We start from the raw sequence: 24,815 nt of genomic DNA on the forward strand, positions 1-24,815 counted from the left end.
TGACATTACTTCCTAAAAGCAATGTCTGAGCCCGTTTTCCAGAGCACTTCCAGGACATGTTAAAGTTTATAGCAATATCCAAGACTTGCAATCTGGATGCCAAATCCTGAAGAATCGTTACCAAATGGAGGAAAAGAAATTTAGCTCACTTCTTTAAATCAGTTTAATTTATTTAAAATATTTTAAAACCAAATTTAACCTCTTTCCACAGCCACAATTACAACTGATTATGGTCCTTTCAGGCTAATGTGTTTATAACAGAACTTTGTGGTTCACAATAAAGTAATCAAGAGGGCAGCTGTCACAGGAGAAGGGTTTTATAAGGCTCAGATATAAGGCAGGATAGTTTGGGGGTTAAAAGAAATCTTGCCTTATATTCAAGGGTGTACAGAAAACAGCTCTTCAAGACCCCCAAATCGGAGAACATGGCGCTTTGGACAGACATCGTAAGAAAGGCCCTGGGCCACGCCTTCTCTCCTGCAAGCTCTAGCTCTTCTGCACAAAGGCCATGTTGTACTGAGCCAGTTTTGGTCATCGGACTATCCACAAAGCAGAGTGGTTAAAGCCTGCAGTCCTTAGCCAGGCTGACAATACATACAAACTCCCCCAGGACCTTTGTCCTGGGCCCCCTTTCATTCTCAAAAAATGCCCTAGTGTGGAAGACACATTACGCCGTCACCCCAGCCTCAGATATAAAGCTGGCAAAGCAACTGACTCATGCAGCCGCTTGAATGTAATGATGCCCTGCTTGGAATTCCAATGGCGTGGCCGGATCTGGCCGTGGTTCCACAGCCACTGTGAGTGCTTTGGCCCGGGAGGCCCTGTGCTCAGTCTCCACAGGAGCAGCCTGTCTGGTCACCAAGCTCCGCCGGTTTTATGAGAGCCCTTCTCCCCAACCAGGGGACTCTCCAGTTGTCCACTGACAGCAGCACTGTCCCTCCTCCAGCTTTCCCAGGGACAGTGGTCAAGAGGGAATGCCACACCCTCCCACCATCCCCTGGCCACCAGCAGCAAACCTGGTAGCCTGGCGAGATGGCGAAGGGGTTCTGCCCTTTCCTCCCCTCCCTGCTCCACCTGGTGAAGGGAAGGAGAGGAGGCATTAAAGCTTGTTAACGCTTTCACCCAAACTGTGCATCTCTGCCTGTGCCAAGTTCCTCTCAGGGGAGAGAGGGCCTGGCCTGATTCTCTCTCCTCTGCAACCAGAAAATCAGTAAATAATAATAATAAGTATATATATAGTTATTATTATTTACTGATATATATATATATATATATATGATTAAAGAAATATACCTGAGATCTCTGCATTCACCAATATTGATACTCAGCAGTCCTGAGCATTAGCAAATATTACTGCACCCTGGTATCCCTTTGGGCAGATCTGCTGCCTGCCGCCCCCCTGGTGTCAAGGAGCCCAGTTTGAACTCCTCTGAGCCCCCAGTTTTAGGGAAACAAGGGTGATGGTTCATAAAGGACCTGCCCAGGTCACAGTGAATTACACGGCCTGCATTATCGCCTTAATAATCAAAACAACTAACCACCTGCAAAGAACTAGTAGGAGGAGAAAGATGGACAAGGAAACTGACTATATTCCACCTCTTTCTGAATCAAACTAAAACGATATTCCATTGTATCGTTTGAGAGGACTCCCCAGAATGTCAAATCCCTCCAGAGTCTCAGCAGTAAGATTAGGCACCAGGACTCTTCACTGCAACCCTAGGTGGCTACTCCTTAGGCAGCCCAATGCTCTTTTTCACAAGAAGGGCAGCACCCAGAGTAGTGAGCCAACTATGACACTCTGTAATTACAAGTCCTTCACATACACTTCTATTCAGATATGTCTCAGCAACTTGGAGACGAATAAACCAAGGCTCAGACATTACCTGACATGGGTAGGACTTCAAGCCCCATACCCTTCCCACATGCCATACACTTCCCAATACAACTGGTAGCCATCCATCCGCCATCTGGCCACACCCCGGCCATCTACCATCAGTTGTCCCAACCCCCTCACTTCCGGGCACACAAAGGCCTTGCTTGGTGCCTTTGTTCACTGTGCTTCCTGCCATCCTGCCCCCACCTCACGAGAGCTCTCCTTACCAACAATTTCCAAACTCCAGCTCCACGCTTTCCATATGGATTTGCCTTCAAGATCCTCAGCTCAACTTTCACTTTTTCCAAAGTAAACTTGCCTGGACAGGCTTTCTCCCAGCTCCCCTTTTATCGGGCTATAAACTCCTTGAGGGCAGAAAAGTAGTCCTATTTTATTTTTGTAACCTCAAGGGTGTTTGGCCAAGAAAATTCAAAACCTATTTAACTATACAAACTGGCTGATCCAGTTGGGCAAGTACGAGTTACAATTCACAGTGGAACAAATCTGCTTACCTCCTAGCCTTGAGCTTTCACATACAGAAATCTGATTAGAAGGCTGAGGCTCCCTTTTCTCTATGAATTATAAATCTCACTTTCAAAAGGCTAGATTTCTCATAACCTTCCAAGAAATCGCATAATAAAAAACATATCCCCTACCTGCAAATGAAGGCAAACAACCTGTCATTGTTAGCAATACCCTGGCAGCTCTCCTCTCCCCTGCTCTTATATTAGGCACTCTGCTCGAAGTTTATCAGGAAGTAGACACTATTTCCACCACCCACTTCACAAATGTGGATGCAGGTTCAGAGAGGACAAGCCACATGCCCAAGGTCACACAGATGGTTAAGTGACGAAGTAGGAGCTGTGCCCTGCACTCTCTGATCTTACTCTAAACCACAAAACCCACACTCTCCTTTCTGCTTGTTTGGACAAAAACATCACTGAAGCACTTTGATCTACCCACCTTTTTAAAAAAGAGCATCTTCTGCGCTGGCGGGTGTGGCTCAGTTGGTTGGAGCTTCGTCCAATGCACCAAAGGGTCGCCAGTTCGATTCCCAGTCAGGGCACATGCTCAAATTATGCGTTTGATCCCAGGTCGGGAATGTATGAGAGGCAACTGATTGATGTTTCTCTCTCTCTCATGGATGCTTCTCTCCCTCTCTTCCTCTCTTTCTCTCTGAAATCAGTGAAAACATCCTCAGGGAAGGATTTATTTTTTAAAGTATATTACAAGAAGGTGGTTGGTTCTAATTAAGGTCTATGGGTTTGAGATGCATCTCACAAGGGCCCAAAAATACTTGTTGCCTTTGTCTGTATCAAAAATCAGTAAGTTTTGTCCTGACCTTTCCAGAATTTCACCAAAAAAACCTTTTTTCCTGTCTCTTTGGAGAAACATGCCAGAACTGAATCCAGTTTCCAGTGACTATGAGACTCATGTGAGGTAGGAGCCTGAGGGTTCCAGTTCTTACCTGACTTGGTACATTCTGCTACAGGTGTGTCTCTGACCAAGAACAAGGGAACTCATGCAATAAAGGAACACCCAAAGCAGATCATGTTTTATTATCCACAACAGTCAACTCCTCCTCCAGTTCAGAAATCTCTACCATCAACCAGAAAAAGAAGAAAAAAAAGATGTGAAATCATGTCATCCATCTCAACCATTTAAATGGAATACCAACACGGGTGGTCAGATCGGCAAAGTGGAGAGGGCAATGAGGAAGGAATCCTGGTTCTATTCCTGGCATCACTTTTTAGTATGACCTTGGTTCCACACTTGCTTCTATCTTCTCAAAAACAAGGACTTAAATAATCTCAAGGAATGAAAGCCATTAGTACCCAGAGCAAGGTAAAATGACAATATACCTGGCCTACATTTTAAATGGCCAAGAATTGTACTTCAATTCCACACAAATTTATAACGTATAGGTATAAATACAGAGCCAGCTCATTTTCAGAATAAAATTATTGGCTGAAAGGGCTGACCAAGCAACTCCTACCGGTAAGACATCACTCAGCTGTAATAAAAATGCTGTTATCTACTGCAGTAAGGAAAGGAAAAATAAAAGTCTCCAAGCAACCCTGTTCTTTCAGTTTCACAAAGCAGCTGCCAAGATCTTGTTAAATGTGGCCTTTAGTCAGTTCCTGTGCTTCTTTCTAAAAGATCAGGTACCTGACTTTCAAGGTGCAAATTACAAGTGTCCAGTGAACTGTCCTTTCAAGGAACAAGTCTAAGAACCTATATGAACTGGACCATGAGACCACACTCCTATCCTTGACCTTCACACGGTGCTTGACACAGAGTAGATGCTTAGTAAATTTCTGTTAAATGAACAAAGTGTATTTTATAATCTATCACCACATTCAACAATTTTAAAATTCAAGTATGTTGTTCTCAACCAGGCTTTCATATGGCAGTGTGCCAAGCATCAATGTTACCAGTGCCAACTCTTTTTTTAATTTCTTAAAAGATTAAGTAGCTCATTTATAAAAGAATCCATCATTTTTCAGTAAAATAGTTTAACAAAAACCAGGAAGAAAAATGGAATAGTTAAAAAGTCATCATGCCCTGGCCAGCATGGGTCAGTGGTTAGAACAGTGGCCTGCACACTAGCAGGTCGCCAGTTCAATTCCCAGTCAAGGGCACATGCTTGGGTTGCAGTTTGGTTCAATCCCTGGTTGGGGTGCATGCGGGAGGCAACCAATCTCTCACATCAATGTTTCTACCTCTCTCATATGGATGTTTCTCTCTCTCCCCTTCCCCCCTGCTCCTTCCACTCTCTCTAAAATCAATGGAAAAAATATCTTTACTCCTCGGGTGAGGATTAAAAAAAAATTTAAAAAGTCACCATATCCATTTTATTATTCCAACAACTTAAGAAATCCAAATTTTTCAGTATTTTCTTCAGGAAATTAATAAGATCACATCGTTTATTTTCTAAACAAGATAACTGAAACAACAGGCTTAGTAGCCGTGCCAGAGACTGCTGGCTGTTGCCCGATAGTAGCTCTCCCCTTTTGCCATAAGGAAAGAGTTTGAGTAGGCGTAAGGCCCCGTGAATAAAGATCCTAGCCTCCCCTTCCAGCTGGACCTGCCACAGAACTCGATCCTGATGCAGGGACACATGGCAAAGTGTCACTCTGCTGCAACCAGGACTCTCCTGTTGGTGATGGCACCCACAAGCCTTTGGCTCTACTCCTCTCTGTCCCTTTTGTCATCCTGCCTAGAATGTAGATGCTGCCACCGCGAACTCCCAGGCAGAGGCTGCACATGGTACAGCCACAAGGAGGACAAGTACTGGCTCCTGACAGCTCAGACCAGCCACCCAGACGCTCACACAACAGGGAGACAAAAGCGAGATCTTTCATGTTTAAAAAAAAAAAAGATGTAGAAATAGGATACTGTGAACAAAACAAAAATGCAATTTAAAAAGTGTACCTATATCAATATTTACAGAAGTTGCATTGCTAAACAATTACATTGTTTACTACTCCACTCCTACATTTAAAGATGATATTTAAAAAATTTAGCAATCAGTTCTGCCTGGGAATTAACTGACACGGATGGTGACGTGACATTGGAGCTGTGCCCCAGAGGCCGCTGTTGTATTAGGACATGTCCCCTTTAATTGCTGGATTGTGGGGGGAAATATGGGGAGACAGGAACGTCCTATGAGAACAGTGGCCAGGGCAGTGTTGAGGGACCCTCAGGGAGGTTGGGAAAAAGCAATTTACCACCCAGAAGTATTTCAACAGTTTAACAACTAGAGCCACGGCACTGGCGTACGCCTGCTGACCATCAGTCCTACGGGGGCCTGTCGTTATCGGGATAACGTGGTACGTGCTTGAGCACGTACTGTCTCCAGATACCGCACGCCTTCTTACCTGCCCTGTAACAGCCTGGCAAGCCCACACCATAATCAAACACTGAGGGAGTTACAAGAAGACTCGGTGGGTTCAAGTGCCAGCTATACGGCTTATTAGCTGGGTATTGTGTGTGGGTTATCTGTGGAACGGTTCTATCTAAAGTTTCTACTGGTGTTACAAGGATCAAATGAATCACTGTCGGATTGCCCCACCAGTGTGGCTCAGTGGTTGAGCATTGATCTATGAACCAGGAGGTCACAGTTCGATTCCTGCACATGCCCGGGTTGCAGGCTCGATCCCTGGTAAGGGGTGTGCAGGAGGCAGCCAATCAATGATTCTCTCTCATCACTAATGTTTCTATCATTCTCTCCCTCTCCCTTCCTCTCTGAAATCAATAAAAACATATTTTTTTAAAAAAGAAAAAGAAAAAGAAACACTGTCAGATAACCTTGAAACACGAACGCGGTGGTGAGCACTACCGGTGCTGTTATTAGTATTCAGTTAGCACATATTCCAACAAGCCATTCTAATTTTAACAAGTACTTTTTAACAAGTGCAGTTACGGGGGTGGGGTTGGGGGGTGGGGCTCAAATGCTGAGGCCATCAGGAATGCAACAGCTCGAGTGCAAAACTGTCAACTCCACTTGTTGAAAATATCCCAGCGACCCCACTGGTAGAGTATCCTGTGACATCCGAGGGTAGGACGGAGCTTGTGAGCAAGTCATGAAGAGCAGCCAGCCCCTCCTCCACATCAGCCGTGACCATTAAACGGCGCTGGGCAAGCCTCCACACTGGGACTCAGTCGGCCCTCTACTTAAAGGAGAGGAGGAGGTCTGTGGCACTGCTTTCTATGCAACGGATCAGAAGTTACCTGGACACCCACACTCATTAAATAAACTGTGATTCCTCCTAAAAACCGAATGCTCTGCAGACATTAAAAATGAAGGAAGCTCTTATTTACAACATCAGGCACTAAAACATGGCAAGAGAGGTGAAGACCTGGGGCGGTTGGTAGGGGCTGGGAGGAGGCCAGGGGGGCTGGGGGGAGGGGAGAGGGAATTACAGCTATCTGTAATACTATCAACAATAAAATATATGTAAAATGACATGGCAAGAGAAAACGAGCAAGGTGCAGAAGAATACATATGGCATGCTACCATCCCTGTAAAAAATGTGGGTGTATGTATTCGCTCTTAAATGTACAGGTGCCTGTGAGAAGGCACAACAGGCTGGTCAAACGGTGGTTGCCTCCAGGAAGAACAGGGTGACTGGAGACCAGGAGGTGGGAGAGGGCTTTTCGTTCCACATGTTTTTGTATTTACAGCGGTACCGTGTGACTATTACTAAATCGAAAAGGTATAATTTCTACAATGATGTCAGTCAGTGGACAATGGGTCGTTGAAAGTCTTGCGGAGAAACCGGCAGACGTCATCATGGAGGTTAAAATCAGTGCCCAGAAGTCATGAAGAAAGCAAACCTCGTAACTGCATAAGGCAAGCTCACACATGCTGTCTTGATGCAAGCAGTTGCAGGCAAGCAAACGCCAAAGACTGACTTTTACAGCCCATTCAAGAGGCATGACAACACATCAATAAAGATGTTGATAAATCTGTCCCTCTGGTGCGCCAGGCACTGGGCTGGCCATCTGGGAATTGCAATAAAGTGCAAATGGAGGGCAGAGGTTGAAAAATACTGAAGAGAGGAAATCCAAGCTGCAAAGGTAGACCAGCTTTCCACTGTGGTCCAGTGAGACACAGAATAACATGGAATGACAGAGAACTCTCCCTTTCCCTGTGGAAGTCCAAGGCATTCGGGGGCATGACTGGGCTACGGACAACCAGCGATATAAAATGCTCACCCTTCCTTTAGAGCACATTTTTGTTTTACTTTGAGGAAAGCATGCACATTAGGCTCCACGTTCAAGCTCTGGGCATAATAGCCTAACCAGTAGGGAGTGACCCTGCCCAGTTCAGAGGCAGCTCCGCGTGCAGAGCTCAAGCAGGTAAGTACTGTTTACAAATAGCTGCAGAGTCCGAACGCCTTTGCCTTGGATGCTGCGGACAATGCCACCTGCGTAGGGAGGAGCTGCCGTGAGTCAGGCCTGAGTCAGACTCCTGACCTCACCTGTCATCTAATCTAAAACATGAATGAGTGGCGTGGAGGGAACCGGGAACAGAGCGGGGTGGGGATCCAGGTGGGAACACCTGGATGTGTGGTCAAAGGCAAACCCAGGCTGTTCCTCACTGACAAGTGCTTATCTCAGGGACTCGGGATGGCCAACTCCATGATGAGAAAAGGTTCTCAGACAGTCTGGTGGGCCTTAAATGGATCCGCTTAAGTTTCTGGTGACATTTATAAAAACAGACACATTGGCTAGCTAGGCCCCTGCTTCAGGGTGGGCAGTAGAGGTGGAGGCCAGGGGCTCTGTGGGAAACCAGAAAGACCTCGGGGCACAAGGGGGGATGTAGGTGTAGCTGTTGGAAGTTGGCCACCAATTCATGACATAAAGTGAGGGAGACAGTGGTCTACCTTTCTAGATCGTTTCCTCCGTTCCTTCCTAACTTCTGAAGGTGGTTTACAAGAAATGCACAAAAGCACGGTTGGGTAATAATACTAGACTGCTCCCATTCCTGTACCGATGGAAACACCTATGGCCGAGCACGGGGCTTAGATTTCTTTTACAGCACATTTTTGTTTTACTTGGAGGACAGCATGCACGTTAAACTCCACGTTAAAGCTCTGGGCAAAATAGAAAAATCAGACCCAACTCCTGCCTGCAGAAGGCCCACAATTCAGAACTGTCAGGAAGCTTTTATTCGGACAGCTCCCAAACAGCTTATTAGAAATTCCATAATGAAAACATCAGTAAGAATAAAGAGAGTATGAAACTCAACAGGACCTGACCAACACAGTCATTAGAAAAATCAAAGAGGTAAGAAACAGAGGAAGAAAATAAAACTGCCTGTAGGCAACAGATTAACATGGCTCCAAAGGACGCTAGGGAGCAGGATAGGGGGTTGTAGTGTGAACAAGGGAAGTATTTGCAAGACGAGCTAAAGATGGCCTGACTACCAGGGACAGCTGTTAGTCTAATCTGGTGTTGCCTGAACAAACACACTTCCCTTCGAACTTCGACCTGTAAATATCCTATCAAACCTCAGCCTCAACCTGAACATATTGTGCCACTGAAATTACGGTGTCATTTTAAAGCTACTAAGAGAGTTAGGTAAGAGGAGCAGCAAGACATAAGAGGTACATGAATGTGGCCAGGCCTTTTATCTGTTGCAATTTTCTCTTTAACTCAGTTAAAAGCTTAGGACAAAATTACAGCAGGTCCTCAAATAACGTCATTTTGTTATAACGCCATGGGAACTTAACTCTTGTTGATATCAATCAACCTATGGTAAAGTTGCTTTCATTATATGTTGTTTCACCACAGTTCCAAGAACTTATCGACAACACTAAGGACATACAGGATTCTGGTTTCTCAAAAAGATGCCCAGAACCTTGAAGGTGCCCAGAGGGAGCCAGGCACACAGGAACAGTTCTTTACCAAAGTGGAAAACCCATTCTAAGCTATGACATGGAATTTTAAATTTCTACCATAAAATGTGTTAAACTATTAATTACACTGCCACTAATCTACTTTAGAGTATCATCTCAAATGGTATGATTTAGCACAATTCCATAGTCAGTTATTTTAAGTTTAGTTTATCAGTAATTTATGGCCTCATAATATGGGGCATATACAAGGTGTATCGGTTAATAATGCGGATTTTTTCAATAGATAGAGTTACACATATGTTGATAAAAATGCAATTTGATATGTATGCTATTTTGTTGTATTGACAACAAGCTTCAAAACTTCATATGTCAAATCTGCTAAAGGTGTTAACATCATAGATATTTTTACACTTAAAAATGTTGAATTTCGTGCCCAAAAAAGAGCATCTATGGGAAGTTTTAATTCATTACTTTATTTTGAAGAAAAGTGCTGCTGAATACTTCGGGAAGCTTACGGTGAACAGGCTCCATCTCAAGATACGTGTTAACGTTGGTTTAAACGCTTTAAAAGTGATGATTTCGATGTGAAAGACAAAGAATGTCCTGGTCAACCGAAAAAGTTTGAAGTCCAACTATTACAAGCATTATTGGATGAAGATGCGTGTCAAACTCAAAAACAACTTCCAGAAAGATTAAACATTGCTCAGCAAACAATTTCCGATTGTTTACAAGCAATGGGCAAGATTTTAAAGGAAGGAAAATGGGTGCCACATCAACTGAACAAAGACAAATGGAAAACCGAAAAGTCATCAGTAAAATGTTGCTTCAATGGCATGAAAGAAAGTTCTTTTTGCATCAAATTGTGATTGGCAATGAAACCTGGATTTAGTCTGAGAATCCCAAATGCACAAAATCATGGGTTGATCCAGGTCAACCATTAATATCAACTGTAATGCCAAATAGCTTCCGAAAGAAGACAATGCTCTGCGTTTGGTGGGATCAGCAAGGTGTGGTGTATTATGAGCTTCTAAAACCAGGTGAAACTGTTTATACCGACAACAAATAATCAATTTGAACCATGTTTTGATCATGAAATGACCAGAATGTTCCAGAAGACACAGCAAAGTAATTTTGCTTCATGATGACGCACCATCACACACTTCAAAACCAGTTAAAGACACGTTAAAAGATCTTGCCTGGGAAGTATTAACCCACCCGTTGTATTCACCAGACCTTGCTCCTTCAGATTCCCACTTGTTCTGATCGATGGCACACGCACTTTCTGAGCAGCACTTCAAAACGTACGAAGAAGCGGAAAATTGGGTCTCTGAATGGTTTGCCTCAAAACAAGAAAAGTTCTATTGGGACGGTATCCACAAATTACCTGAAAGATGGGGAAATGTGTAGCTAGCGATGAAGCACTTTTGATATTTCTCTTGAGATTATCGTGTTTTCTTTTATTACAAAATCTGCATTATTAACCGGTACACCTGGTACGTGCCTGATACCTACGCACTTTAGGACAAGTTGAAGAAGTGCCGGAGTATTCACAACCATGTGACTACACTTAACACTACTGAGCTGCACACTCAGAAACGGATAAGACAGTGAATGTTATGTGATGTGCGTTTTACCGCAATGGGAGGAGGAGGAGGCTGAGAACCACCACCACCGGGTATAAAGGCTCATTCTGAAGAGAGAGTCATACCACTTCCTGTTCTCCAGCAGTCTGCACTGCCTTTGGAAATCAACTCCTAGAGCTTAACAAACACGTATTAGGGACCCATTTCTGCTATTAGATTTGAACCAAAAACGGACAGGCTGTCAGTCTTGCTCTTAAGATGCCCACAAACAGCAGAGATAACATCTCTCAGGCTAACATTTCTAGAGCACCCTCTAGAAAGGTTTCGTTCCAAGAATAGGCTACCTCACCAAAAGGTAGATGTGTATGGCACAGTATTAGGTGGACTGGGCAATCAATAGCTGGGTCTCGGGGCGCACAATGTCACGGCCGAGCTGTCACTTGACTCTCCCAGGTTCAGTTAGCCCTCAGCAGAGAAAAGGTGGGCTGCTCGGTGCTTCTCAACTATTTCCACAAAAGCACAGAGAAAAGTGAATGAGAATGGGGGCACAGCCCAAACAAAGCAACCACCAAAAGCTTGAAATGTCTCTAAACCCTCTTGGGTTTTTTATTTTATTTAAGCCTCTTGTTTTATATTATAAACTTACATGTTCCATTCTGCACTATAGTGATAGAACTTTTAAAAAAAAAAAAAAAGACACCTCACCATCATGCCACCTAATTCGTGGCACACCCCAGGGAAATAGATGCTAAAGTCCTGATTATTCAAACTCTTACATAATTTCAGTGATATTCTATTTCCTTTCAGATTCTGATTTACCGCAGGCTATCTCTGCAGTCTGTACTACTTATTGTGAAAGAAGAGATTAAAAGCTGGCAGTGTTTTAGAACCCACAGTGCTCTTACCCATAGTACACTCCTGACAATTCAACGAGGCAATGAGTCATTTCTTTTCAGTTCGTGAAGGGAGACACTGGACATGTTGACCAGGATCACAAAGATGATGATGGACCAGGCCAGCAGGAGCAGGAGGCAAGGTCCTGGGGCCCCTACCCTGTTCCCAGCTCACTGTACACCACCCTGCACAGCACACGCCCACCTGTCGACGCCCTGGTGTCTACCTGGCCTAGAGGACACGCAGACACCATGCCATCCAAGATAATACCAGAACTTGCAGATACTCCCACATGGGAAATGCACATACAACACCTGAAATGAGCCTGATAAGAATTTAACAAAATAAAAAGTGGGGGGTTGGGGGGAGCAGGGGGTCTCTGTAGCAGGAATATAGCATAAGGAGCTGGAGATTCTTGGAGGGTTTTGAAGTGTTGCCATTTCCCCTTCCTCTCTTCAAGACAATGTTACAGCTCCCATCCGCCTGTGAACTGCTCTGACTCTGGCTGTAGCCCCACCCATGGGGCAACCTCACCTTTGATCTGACCCCCAAAGGGCAGCTGGTTCCCAGACTATAAAGATAAGATAGCTACAAAACTCCTCTGTGTGAGGGAATTATATTGCTATTTTACGTTAAGGCAGCCACCACGTACAGGCTGGTGTTCACTGGACATGCCGGGCACTGTGCTAAGTGCTCTATACTCCCACATTTAATCTGCACAAGCCTCTGGGGTTGGTACTGTCAGTGCCTCCACTTTACTGATAAGGCCAAGTAACTTGCCCAGGGTCAAATCCACAGAATGTGAAGAAGCTGAGATTCAATCCCCACATCCCTAATTCGAGAATGGAGTGCTTACTCCTACAGGCTACACAAGTTTTGAGTACCTTAGAACTTATGATCTGCTGTTATTCACTGAGAAATTAGAAGCAAGCAAAAAAAAAAAAAAACCTCACCATCTTCCACCTACCTGCATCGGTGCCCCTCTGTGATGTGGTAAACAGGCCCCCCCACCACTGGTGTAGTACCCTCACCTCTTCGCAGACATCACACCAGCTCCTCCCTCTCCTGCATTCACTTTTCCATTTCTACTGAGTCAGCACCAACTAACCAGCTGACTATAATTTTATCCCAACTTAAAAAAAAATGATGAGCCCTGGTCAATGTGGTTCAGTTGGTTAGAGTGTCGTCTCATGCACCAAAAAGTTGTCAGTTCCATTCCTGATCAGGCACATACCCAGGCTGTGGGTTCGATCCCTGGTTGGGTGCGAGGATGCGTTTGGGAGGCAACCAATTGATATTTCTCTCTCATATCAATGTTTCTCTCTCTCTCTCCTCTCTCTCTCTCTCTCTCTCTCTCTCTCTCTCTCTCTCTCTCTCTCTCATCCTCAGGTGAGGATTAAAAAAAATTTAAATTCCCTCTCAACCCCATTTCCCCCTTAGTGCTTGTTCTCCTCTCTTCAGCAAAACTCAAGAGTTCTAATCCTTTGTCTCCAACCTACATTGTTCAATTCTCTCTCCAACCTACTCCAACCAGGCATTGCTCCCAGTGCTCTGGTAAGGTCCCCAATGGCCCCCACATTGCTATAGCAGGGATCAGTTCTCAGGGTCATATGACAACGATGGCTCACTCCTGAAACAATTCCAGGACAGCACACCTAGTTCTCCTACCTTACAGGCCATTCCTCTCCGTCTCTGAGGCTGGTTCCCTTCATCTCCCTCACCTCCACTAGTATATCTTCAATCCAAGCCTTTCCACCTGAACTTCAGAAGCCCTAGCCGGTTTTGCTCAGTGGATAGTGCATCGGCCTGCAGACTGAAGGGTCCCAGATTCTGGTCAAGGACACATGCCCAGGTTGCGGGCTCAATCCCTAGTAGGGGGCATACAGGAGGCTGCCAACCAATGATTCTCCCTCATCACTGATGTTTCTATCTCTCTCTCCCTCTCCCTTCCTCTCTGAAATCAATAAAAATGTATTTTAAAAAAATAAAAATAAAATCAAACTCCTGACCTTCCCCCAGTATCTATGCCCCTTATGGTCTTCCCTAAACCCTTATATCACAACCTCACATCCTTCCAGCTACTCAGGTAAAAAACCTTGCAGACATTCTTTTCTACTCTCTCTCTCTCACCTAGTATCTAGTCCACAGGAAATCCTATTGGCTCTGCCTTCAAAATATGTCCAGAATCCCACCACTTCTCACTATCTTCACTGCTATCATGTTGGCTCAAACCACCATGGCCTCTCATCTATCATTACAGGAGCCTCCTAATTAATATCACTACGTCTACCCTTGCCCTCATACAGTCTATTCTCAACAATGTAGCAACTAGAAAAATGCATTTAAAAATCTAAGTCCGGCCGTAACCGGTTTGGCTCAGTGGATAGAGCGTGGGCCTGCGGACTCAAGGGTCCCAGGTTCAATTCCGGTCAAGGGCATGTACCTTGGTTGCAGGCACATCCCCAGTAGGGAGTGTGCAGGAGGCAGCTGATCGATGTTTCTCTCTCATCGATGTTTCTAACTCTCTATCCCCCTTCCTTCCTCTCTGTAAAAAATCAATAAAATATATTTTTTTAAAAATCCAAGTCGGATCATACTCTTCTCAGCACACTCCAATAGCTTCCCATGTCATTCATGAGTAAAAGTCAGTTTCTCAATCACCGTAAGGCTCTACACAATCTGCCTCCAGGAGACGATCGGCCTCCTTGCTGTCTGTTACTGAACATGCCAGACATGCTTCTGCCTCAGGGACTTGGCACTTGTTGCTTTCTTTGTGGGAATGCTCTTCCCTCCAACACTGACATGACTCCCACCTTCACCTTCTCAGTGAAGTCTTCCCTGACTGACCTACTGCCAATCACGTCCCACCCCAGTCCCACTCCCTATTCCATTTCTCCACCTTTTTTTCCTCTGTATCACCTCCTACCATCTAATATAATACCCTCCTTATTTTGTCTGTCTCCCTCACCGAACCTAAGCAGGAATCTTATCTATTTTGTTTGCTGCTATATCGCCAGCACTAGGTCAGTGCCTAATACATAGACAACGGCAAACAAATTATCTGTTGAACTAAAAACTTCTATAGGAAAACCCCCAAAAGCTGGTTATGAGTTCTCTAGCAGGCCCAGAGCACAGTCCCCTCCAAGTTTTTACTTGTTCCTCGTGTTCAAGAATGAAAACCCCTATTTCCTTTAGGTTGAAATATAACATACATTTATACAGACACACAGACACAGAAATAAATGCACTTACCAAAGACCCATTTCCTATCCTCTGACAGTGAAAAACCTCAGATGGCTTCTGGCTGGTGAGCTGGTCAGCTGGAGCATGGCTGCCTCTCAGCGCTCACTTCCTGGGATCATCCTGAGAGAGGGCCCCAGAGGTCTCCCCACACTCTCTGTTAATCTCTATAGCAGACTTGGGCACTTTCTAAATATAACACGAGGCTTAGAAAGCACTTTTCTTTCTAACTGGCTGATCGGATATGGTATCTGGAACACTGTTCCAGCCGGCCCCCAAGTCCTCCCCTGGGCTTCGGACCCTCTAGTTCAGCGGGCCTCTCCCTCAGTCTTTCCCAGGCCCTCTGTCCTTGAGCCTCTAGCAGGCCCATCAGGGTCCAGATCCACCTCCTTCTGCACGTGTGAGTTCATAGGAGACCTTTCTATCACCCAGATCTTCAAGCCAGCTCAATTTTCCCCGAGTACTGTCCTAAGTTAGCACATATGCCCAGTCTCACCAGCAGCCATGAGGCCGACATGGCGAATGCCATTGTCCCAGAATCATGTTTCTGCACATCCCCCGGGCACATCGGAGCCTCTCCAAGCTTTTCCTTGTTCGGGAACGCTTAGAATTTTTTTAAAGCATGGGTTTATTAGTGTCACAGCAAAGTTGGATTCCTTAGGCCATCATCAATACATTCAATCCCAGCTCTTTTAAATGCCTTTTTCTGTATATCTCCAACCTCTCCAGAGTCTGATAGATGTCTAAACACTTCCATTTCACAACTTCAAAACACCTTTTGTTCTTGAAGGACAAAGAGAACGACCCTGCCAGTGGAAAGGGCGGGGGGCGGGGGGTTCCAGGCCATCACCTGACCTGGGCAGGACTCCTCACTCTCCTCAGCAAGAAGAGCAAACCTTCACACTCCCCGTGCTGCCAAATGGGCCGCCCACACTAGGGACCGACCACTCCACACCACTGGCTGTGACACGCTTTGGTGAGGATCCTCTAGTTAACGTTCCGTTGCGGTGCTTTGTTGGGTCCACAGAGACTGGCCACTTGAGCAATGGCCCTATGTCCTGAAGAATAGGGTTCTGATTCTGCCAGGAGAAAAGGGTCCATGGCTCCGAAGGCTTATGCTTCAGTGACGTCCTCCCCCTCAACCCCTCCCGGGCCAGAGATGTTTATTATCGCTTGTATCACACACACAATTAAAATAACCTCAGTACAAATGAATGTCCTTGGCAAGGTGAAGAAACTGTAGTGACACTGATCCCGCCACCCAGAGCCAAGCACAACCCTGGGTAAGCAGGCAGGACCTGTGCTTCGTTTACTCTTCCTATCACTAACCACCATGCCCCTTTCAAATTATTCCAACGTTTATTTTCATTTCTACACCCCCAGGCTTAAAAGGCCTATTTCTCTAAAAGGTTTTTCTGATACTGTATCTGAAATGGTGTTCCAAAAAAAGTAATCTTTGGATTGTATGACATGCAAAATACATCTCCAGTGATGGCGAACCTTTTGAGCTCGGTGTGTCAGCATTTTGAAAAACCCTTACTTAACTCTGGTGCCGTGTCACATATAGAAATTTTTTGATATTTGCAACCAAGTAAAACAAAGATGTATATTTTTGATATTTATTTTATATATTTAAATGCCATTTAACAAAGAAAAATCAACCAAAAAAATGAGTTTGTGTGTCACCTCTGACACGCGTGTCATAGGTTCGGCATCACTGATCTAGCCAGTTGGCAAATAAACATGCGAGCAGACATCCATAGCTCCAGGTCACTTGTCTTTGCCTCCTACAGTTGCTTCAGCGGCACCTTCCCTGTTGCCCCTAATTCAGAACAGTCTTCTTTACCACATAATCGGTTTTAGAGACTTAAACGTGTTCTACAGTCTTTTTGCCAACTTGGGAATAGATGAAGTGCTAGCAGAATCCAACAGTGCAATCCAGGAGATACATATATATGTGTGTGTGTGTGTGTGTGTGTGTGTGTGTGTAAGGTCGCTGCTATAAGGTCTGTGGCCTGTGAAAAGTGTCATTCCGCAAAAATGCTAACCTTGGAATAGCTAAGCTGAGTTAGACTTGTCTTGCTTTGCTTATCTAAATAAAAAAACCAGCAGCAGGTCAGGTGACCATCATGCTAACAGGGTTCAACCATGGTGAAGAGCCAATCTGTAGGTCCCAGTTCAAGCCTAATTAACAACTAGCCTCTTGTTTTAGTTCCTAGGGATCACGGTTTGCTATTCTAAGTGCCAGTTTAACAAACCAGAATCTGCTAAAGGTCCAAAATCTGCACACTGCCCAGGCCAGGAAGCATGGACTACATGGATTTACAACCTCTTCACCTCTGACAACCTTGCCTTCCACGTTTATTTAACAAACACAAAGTGCCTCCTCTGGGCCAGGACTAGTCTAAGGTTCAATTATCCTCACTTTACAGCTGAGGAAAGGGAAGCCTAGAGAGGTTAGGTATTGACTTATAAAAATATACAGGTATTATGACTGATAATACATATATACTTGGTCTTTATCCCTGTTTCTGTCACAGGGCTCCTAAAACCCTTGGAATTTCCTAAGAGATCACAGTGACAAAAATTGTCTTTTGTTATGTCAATGAGATGTCTTTAGGAAAGTACCTAAGAATGGGGGCTGGTTGCCAGGAGAACCAAACACTTCATTAGAGGGTTGGAACTTTCAGTCCCACACCCCTGACCTCCTGGGAGGGGAGAGGGGCTAGAGGTTGAGTTCAAACACCAATAGCCAAAGATTTAATCAGTTATAATACCTATGCAAAGAAGCCTCCATTAACAATCCAAAGGATGGAATTTGGAGAACTTCCAGGTTGGTAAGCATATGGAGGTCCCAGGAGAGCAGTATGCTCAGAACCTGGAAGCTCACACACACATACACACACACCCCACAGACCCCGCCCCCCATATCCTGCCCTATGCATCTCCTCCATCTGGCCATTCATTCCTGAGTTCATACCTTTTTTATTTTTTAAATATATATTTTTATTGATTGCAGAGAGGAAGGGAAAGGGAGAGAGATAGAAACACAATGAGAGAGAATCATTGATCGGCACGACCCCCACTGGGGACCCAGCCCACAACTGGGGCATGTGCCCTTAACCGGAATCGAACCCGGGACCCTCCAGTCCACAGGCCGACGCTGTGTCTACTGAACCAAACCAGCTAGGGCTTGAGTTCATATCTTTTAATACTAAACTGGTAATCTAATAAGTAAAATGCTTTTCTGAGTTCTGTGAGCCACTCTAGCAAATTAATTGAACCCCAGGAGGGGGTCGTGGTAACCTCCAATCTGTAGCTGATCTACCAGACAACCTGGACTACAATTGGTAGCTGAAGTGGGGGAAAGGCGGTCTTGTAGGACTGAGCCTTAACCTGTGGGATCTGATGCTATCTCCAGGTAACAGTGTCAGAATTGAGTTAAATTGTAGGATACCCAGCTGGTGTCTGAGAACTGTTTGGTGGTGTGGGGGAAAACCCCCACAGTGGAACTGGGTGCAGAACTGTAGGAATCCTGCACCATGCCACAGCTGGTAAATGCAGAGCAGGCTTTGATCCCAGCTAGCTTTAGACCACAGCTGGGATCTAGGCTCTAGCTCTAGAGTCTACTCTTATTCACTACGTTATGCTGCCTTCTCTACTTTTATGTACGTTTAGCTCAAACCTGGAAAACTTTAAGAACAGATTCTTGGATTACATCTACAGAAACTGACCACATCTAGCACCATAGAGCTGGGCTGGGCCTAGAATTACATTTTTTGCAAAGAGATTTCCCAAGTTGCCCTGATGAGCCGCCAGCATGTGTGGGAGAGACAACCAATTGATGTTTCTCTCTCTGTGTCTCTCCCCTTCCCTTCCACTCTGTCTAAAAAAATCAATGGAAAAAATATCCTCGGATGAGGATTTTTTAAAAGAAGAACCCTGCCCTCACCTAACCTATAATCCAGTTGGGAGAGATTGGATCATCCTCTGAAAAGGCAGGTAACAGTTAAACAGAAAACCATCAGAACTGTCAGGCACATGATAGTAAGTGCTGCAGACATTCAAAGGAAGAAGAAATTACTACAGTGTAGGTTGGGCTAAAAAGACTTTCAATGAGAAATTTAAACTGGTTCTTGCGATATGATTATATTCTCTAAGATGGGCTGACTTGGAACCAACCAGTGTTCCAGGTAAAACTGACCCTGTCATCTACATACAATAGTATTTTCTATTATGTCTCCATTGTCCCTCTTGCAAATGACAAGTAATAGGCTGGCCAACTCTGCCCACTATAGTATGTTGAGCCAAGGTCCTAAGGGTGCCATATGCCATAATTCCAGTACTATTTCGTTACAAAAACCTGAATTAAATCAATATTATTGTTATGCTAAAATAGAGACGGATGCAGCTAAAAACAGAGTAATGGCTTCTTTACAATAGAGAATACTATATGAGCATGTAACTTGACTTTCCCAACAAATTATTCAGACCAAATGAATTCTCTGAGCTTCATCTCAACCCTGTCATTAGGTGGATAAATGTAAACTACTTGGGTAAAAGTTAAACTTGTTTATTTCTGCGTTCTTGCAGAGTCCTATGATCTCTCAGTGTCCCTGTCCATGTTGACTCTCAGGACTCAAGGTGACTGAGCACAGTCACAGTGCCTGGATGATGGCCTTGGGCCACACGGCACTCGGAATGAATTCAAGGAAGCAAGTGCTTAGGTACACATCCTGAAGACAACTCTGATCCCTGGCTAGCTTGTCGCTACTCATGGGGCTTTTCCAGAAGGAGGGGATGACAGGCAAAGAAGGAGGGACCCAGAAGCTGATCCAAGGCCAGTTGGAATAAACGCCAAGAGGAAGAAAGTCCAAGCACAGATATTTAAATAGACAGCCCTGACCCATGTGGGAAGCAGTTTAATAAATCAACCTGACATAGTGCATTTCCAAAACTCAGATGCTAGCCAATTTATTTCTGTCTGAAGGGCATTTCTGAATTTTCCTCTTAAAAGACGGCATTCGCACGAGTCAGAAATATCAAGTTCAAACCCATATCCTGTTAAGATTCTGCTTATGCTGTTGTGAGAATTTAGACATTTTTTAGCTTTCGGCTTCAGTTTCTTCATCTACAAAGAGAGCCAGTCGGACTAGATAATTCCTAGTCCAGTAAACATGATTTTTAAAGTGGGGGCATCACAACTCTGAGAAAAATCAAGAACAAGCACCATAGAATCCGAATAGAGTGACTGGGCCTGGCGAGCCTCTAACAGTGGTTCTCAACCTTCCTAATGCCACGACCCTTTAATACAGTCCCTCATGTTGTGGTGACCCCCAATTTCATTGTTACAAATTGAACATAATTAAAGCATAGTGATTAATCACAAAAACAATATGTAATTATATATGTGTTTTCCAATGGTCTTAGGCGACCCCTGTGAAAGGGTCATTCGACCCCCAAAGGGGCCGCGACCCACAGGTTGAGAACCGCTGCTCTAGAAGATAGTGATCAGAAAGTTCCCAAAAAGAAAATTGGGATAAATCCAGAATTATTCCATGGGAATATTTGTTATAGCTCTCCCTCTTCTGGGTTCTGCCCTAGAGTCATACATAGATCTGTATAATCTTCCCAGAAGAGCTAAGAGTGATGATTCATAGAATGGGCATATCCATATAGCTATCTTCCCATACTTTCTACCTGGGAGGGTGGGAGATGGGAGTGGTGGTGTGTGACTCAGCCTTAACTACCTAGAGAAATGAAAGATTCCAAGACTTTCAGACCCTGGCCTCAGTAACTCAGCCAACCCTCTAAATATTTTGAAGTCTGAAACTTCTTTAATATACAGCCTAAAAACCTGAGTGATGTTTTATAGTCTCTACTTCAGTTTTATAGTGCTAAACGTTTGAGGAATACACAATATGTTTTAAGGCTCTCAGATATAGTATTATTCTATTATAAAATCTTAACTAGAGTTTAAGTTGTTACTAAATAGTCAAATGGCATTGTAGAAAATTTAACCCAGAAAAATCTATCGTGGTTTCTAGAGCAGTGCATTCATTTGATATTCCCACACATCTTTGATATTTTACTTCTCCTAACTCAAAGTCCCTTGTTCACTAAATTTTCTTTTGTTATAAATCTAATTAAAGCCAGATTAAGGTTAAATTGCTTTGAAAATGGGTTTCATAAGTGGGACTCAGAGTTTAAAACATCAATTACTCAAACTACAATAATCTTTGGCTTTACTCTTTGGCAGTCTTAGAATCGCAGAATGTTTAACATCTGTATAGTAGCTGGCACATAGTAGGAATTCACTTACTCTTTCTAAGTTTCTCACCATTACCAGCTACCATTTAATCAGCAAGTAAACAGGTCAGTCAGGAATTAAACACTTTGCATGTTATCTCTTGATCCTCACAACAACCCTCATTAAGCAGTAATATCTCCGTTTTACAGATAAACACACTAAGATTCAAAGTAATACAACCGCTGCTAAATGGCTGAGAGCGAACTTGAGCTCGGGTCTCTCACCAGAAATACTCCCACTAAGCTTGTCCAGAGAGTGCAAAGTTTAGGAAGCTGGACAGTGGGGTCTAGACCTCACCAGCTGTTATTTAAACCCACGTCCTTTACTGACAAAGATGACAACAGATGTGGGTATGGCCTGTGTGTGCTGGTTACCCTGAGAGGGCAATGATGCTCCTGAAGCTGAAATACTTGACCAAAAGATATAGGGCAGGGAGTGGCATTTGACATACACCACAGCCCCCTAGAGCAGTGGTTCTCAACCTTCTGGCCCTTTAAATACAGTTCCTCATGTTGTGACCCAACCATAAAATTATTTTCATTGCTGCTTCATAACTATAATGTTGCTACTGTTATGAATCGTAATGCAAATACCTGATATGCAGGATGGTCTTAGGCGACCCCTGTGAAAGGGTCGTTCGACCGCCAAAGGGGTCGCGACCCACAGTTTGAGAACCGCTGCCCTAGAGTGTGGTCACTGCCATACTCCAGGCTCCAGGGCAACATCCCCTTTCAAGTGGGCCTGTCCCTATCTGAGGGTCTGATCAGTCCCTCCGTTAACCTCCAAGAAGAGCATTTCTAGAAGGCATCACACCCCCTACATAGGCTTATTCTTACCCTGGGAGGACTTGCAGCAACCCTAACCGCCAAGAAGTCCACCAGCAGTAACAAGTTGTAGCAAGCACGCTGCTAACCTTGGTGACAACAGAGATTCCTGGCTACAAACACAGTTTTGCACATCTCCCACCCCAAGGACATGTTCTTGCCCCAGTACTTCCCCTTCAGAATGTTTGCTTGCACACGTACTTCAAGGAAGCCACCAGCTCCAGGAGGCATCTGATTGCAGAGAGAAAACGCCAAGGACAGTGTCTTCCCTCTGCTGGCCCAGTCATTTCTGCACGAACAAGTTCAAATTCTCCCTATGGGTAGCTACACATCTAGGCACTCCTAAGTATTCAGACACACTAACCCTCCTCCTCCATTAACTGACTTAACAGAAACCACCTTTCACTTCAGATTTACAGCTTAACAATTCTTTCCAAAGCAGATAGAAGCAGCTGGCCAAGCCGGCAGACCACTGGCCAGCGGCCTCCCCACCCCCAACTAATTCTAATTCCTTTACTTAACTAGCAGGTGTTAAAAAAAAAAATCGAAGATTCAGGGGCCCACAATATTCACCTATTCCAACGTTCTTAATTGCTGAAATCAAAATCTAAATTCCCATTCGCCTCTCGTAAACACTAAGTCCTCTCTTGACCGAGCCTGCACTTTGCTTTCTCCGCTCTGTTGGTCCTGGAAGAGCCTCAATTCAACTAAAGTCGCGGGGGGCGGGGGCGCTTTGGTGAGTTTATTTTTCGGTAGCACAGATCAAGAATGCAGCCCCACTGCGATTAAGTCGACTAAGCTCCCAAACACCCCTCTCTCCAACCTAAACAGTTTGATCATGTGGGAACCAAACACTATCTAAGAAAGAAAGAAAAAAAAAGAAGCTGAGAGCGCCGGTCTCCGCTTTCTCCTGGGAGGCGCCCGGCTAATGCTGTGCTGGAAGGGGGCTGTCACTTCCAAACCTGGCTTGCAAAGCGCCAGCCCAGATCGGACATGTTGCTTTCACCCCTCGGCTGGGCCTGCCCACTGCAGGCGCCCAAAGGGTCTCGGGTGCCGCCGGGCGCTTTGGGGCCTGGGCTGGGGGCATGGCTGGGGGTGGCGAGCACACCATTCGGGGGGGCTTGTTTTCTCTGCAGATATGGCCCCTCGAGCAGGTGCTGGGTTAGTCCCATCATGGGGGGGGGGGATGTTAAAGTATCTCGTGCGGGAGCACCCACCCCGCGGAGAAAGCCACACGGGACGCGATGGAAAGTGACTTTCCAACTTCTGCGGGGCTCGCGAGTCTGCAGGGGGACGGGGAGCTCCGTACGTTTGGAAAAGGCCTGGATCTTCCTGGAGCAACACGCCCAGTAACCCCACTGCAGCAGTGCAGCGACCCTACAGCCCAAGTCACCCCGCCCCAACACACACGTGAAGCTCAGCGAAGCGTGCCACCTGCCGGGTTCCCAGCAAACATGCCCGGAGGGAAGGACCACCGGAAAGTACTCGTTTAAAAAAAAAAAAAAAAGAGTAACACTCTCGGGGCAGAGAACAGACCCGCCTGGCACCGGGGCCGCGGTGCGCAGGGGTCGGCCCTCGGGGTCTCCTCCTGCCCGGGCTGCCTGTGGGGAGGCTCCGCTCCAGGCGGAACCGGGGCCGAGCGCGCGGGCCGGCGGAGTCCCGGGAGGGGCAGCCGAGGGGTAGGGCGGCCGGCGGGACCCGGGGGCCGGCGCCCGGGTGGGGGTGGGAAGATCAGTGAACTCACAGCCGCTTGTCCTCGGGCTGCAGCTGCCAGTGCATGGCCAGCGAGAAGCCGAAGAGGCTCCCGGGGTCCCCAGTTTTCCGGATCACATTGTCCTCGCGGGTGTCCAAGTTGAAGGCAGCGCCGAGCCCGGGCAGCAGCCCCGCCGACAGGTAGAGCAGCCACAGCTGCCCCGCGGCCGCCATGGGAAGGTCGGCGCCCCGGGAAGGGAGCGGGAGCGGGAGCGGCGAGGAGAGCGGGAGGGGCGAGGTGCGCGGGCGCCCTGCGCTCCGGGCCGGGTTCGAGGCTGCGGCGCTGCAGCTACCCGGCGGCCTCGGTCTGTTCTCGCCGCCCGTCCGGCCCCACCCCCGGGACGAGTCGCGCTCTCGGCCAGGCCGCTCCCCCTCGCAGGCAGCTCCCACCGCTGAATGAGCCCGTTGTTCTCTGGAGACTCGCAGGCGTTTTATCAAGTGACGAGGACGCCGGCCCCGCCCCTCCCCACCCCCGGCCCCTCCTCGCGCGCCAGCCTCGGCCTGCCGCCCGCACCTTCCCCGCGGGCCGGCTGCGGTCCCCTCCCCGGCGCGCCCCTCGCCGCCCCGCCGCCCCTAACCTGGCCCGGAAGCAGCGGCGCGAGAGGCCGGCAGACGAGCTCTGGGCCGCGCAGCCCCATCCGGGGGGTCCTCTTGGAAATAAGCACGTGAATGGTGGTTGCCATTGAGCGCAGAGCCAGGAGGGCGTTCACTACCTGTTAGTAAAGGAAAGTGTTGGTGAGGCGCCGGCCCTAGTCGCCTGAAGCGGCGAGTTTTTGCAGACCGAGGCCCACGTGCAAATGCAGACTTCATTCATTCATGCCACAAGTGTTTGCTTCTGCACCAGTGCTTAGGAAGCGCATGACGCATGCCGCCAGGTTCTCGGGGAATCGGGCTGCCTAGATTGTTCTCGGCTCTCAAGAATAATAATGGCCCAAACGTTGATAATGCTGCACAACTTACAGCTCGCAGCTC

At 46.2% G+C, this 24,815-nt stretch overlaps 1 protein-coding gene across 4 annotated transcripts in view; it reads right to left on the reverse strand.

Moving 5' to 3' along the window:
• The window catches only part of ITGA6 (integrin subunit alpha 6), a 69,185-nt gene extending 44,932 nt beyond the window's left edge, over positions 1–24,253 (reverse strand). For 3 of the 4 annotated variants that reach the window (XM_036320197.1, XM_036320198.1, XM_036320196.1), the window contains exon 1: positions 23,836–24,252. In XM_036320197.1, the coding sequence (XP_036176090.1) occupies positions 23,836–24,017 (182 nt within the window). In that variant the 5' untranslated portion in view covers positions 24,018–24,252. Of the gene's footprint in view, positions 1–23,835 lie in introns of all 4 variants that reach the window. The other variant, XM_036320195.1, reaches the window with a different exon arrangement.
• Positions 24,254–24,815: the final 562 nt, after the last annotated feature.

Source organism: Myotis myotis, unplaced genomic scaffold (genome assembly GCF_014108235.1).
Source record: "Myotis myotis isolate mMyoMyo1 unplaced genomic scaffold, mMyoMyo1.p scaffold_m19_p_8, whole genome shotgun sequence".
Taxonomy (NCBI): Eukaryota; Metazoa; Chordata; class Mammalia; order Chiroptera; family Vespertilionidae; genus Myotis; species Myotis myotis.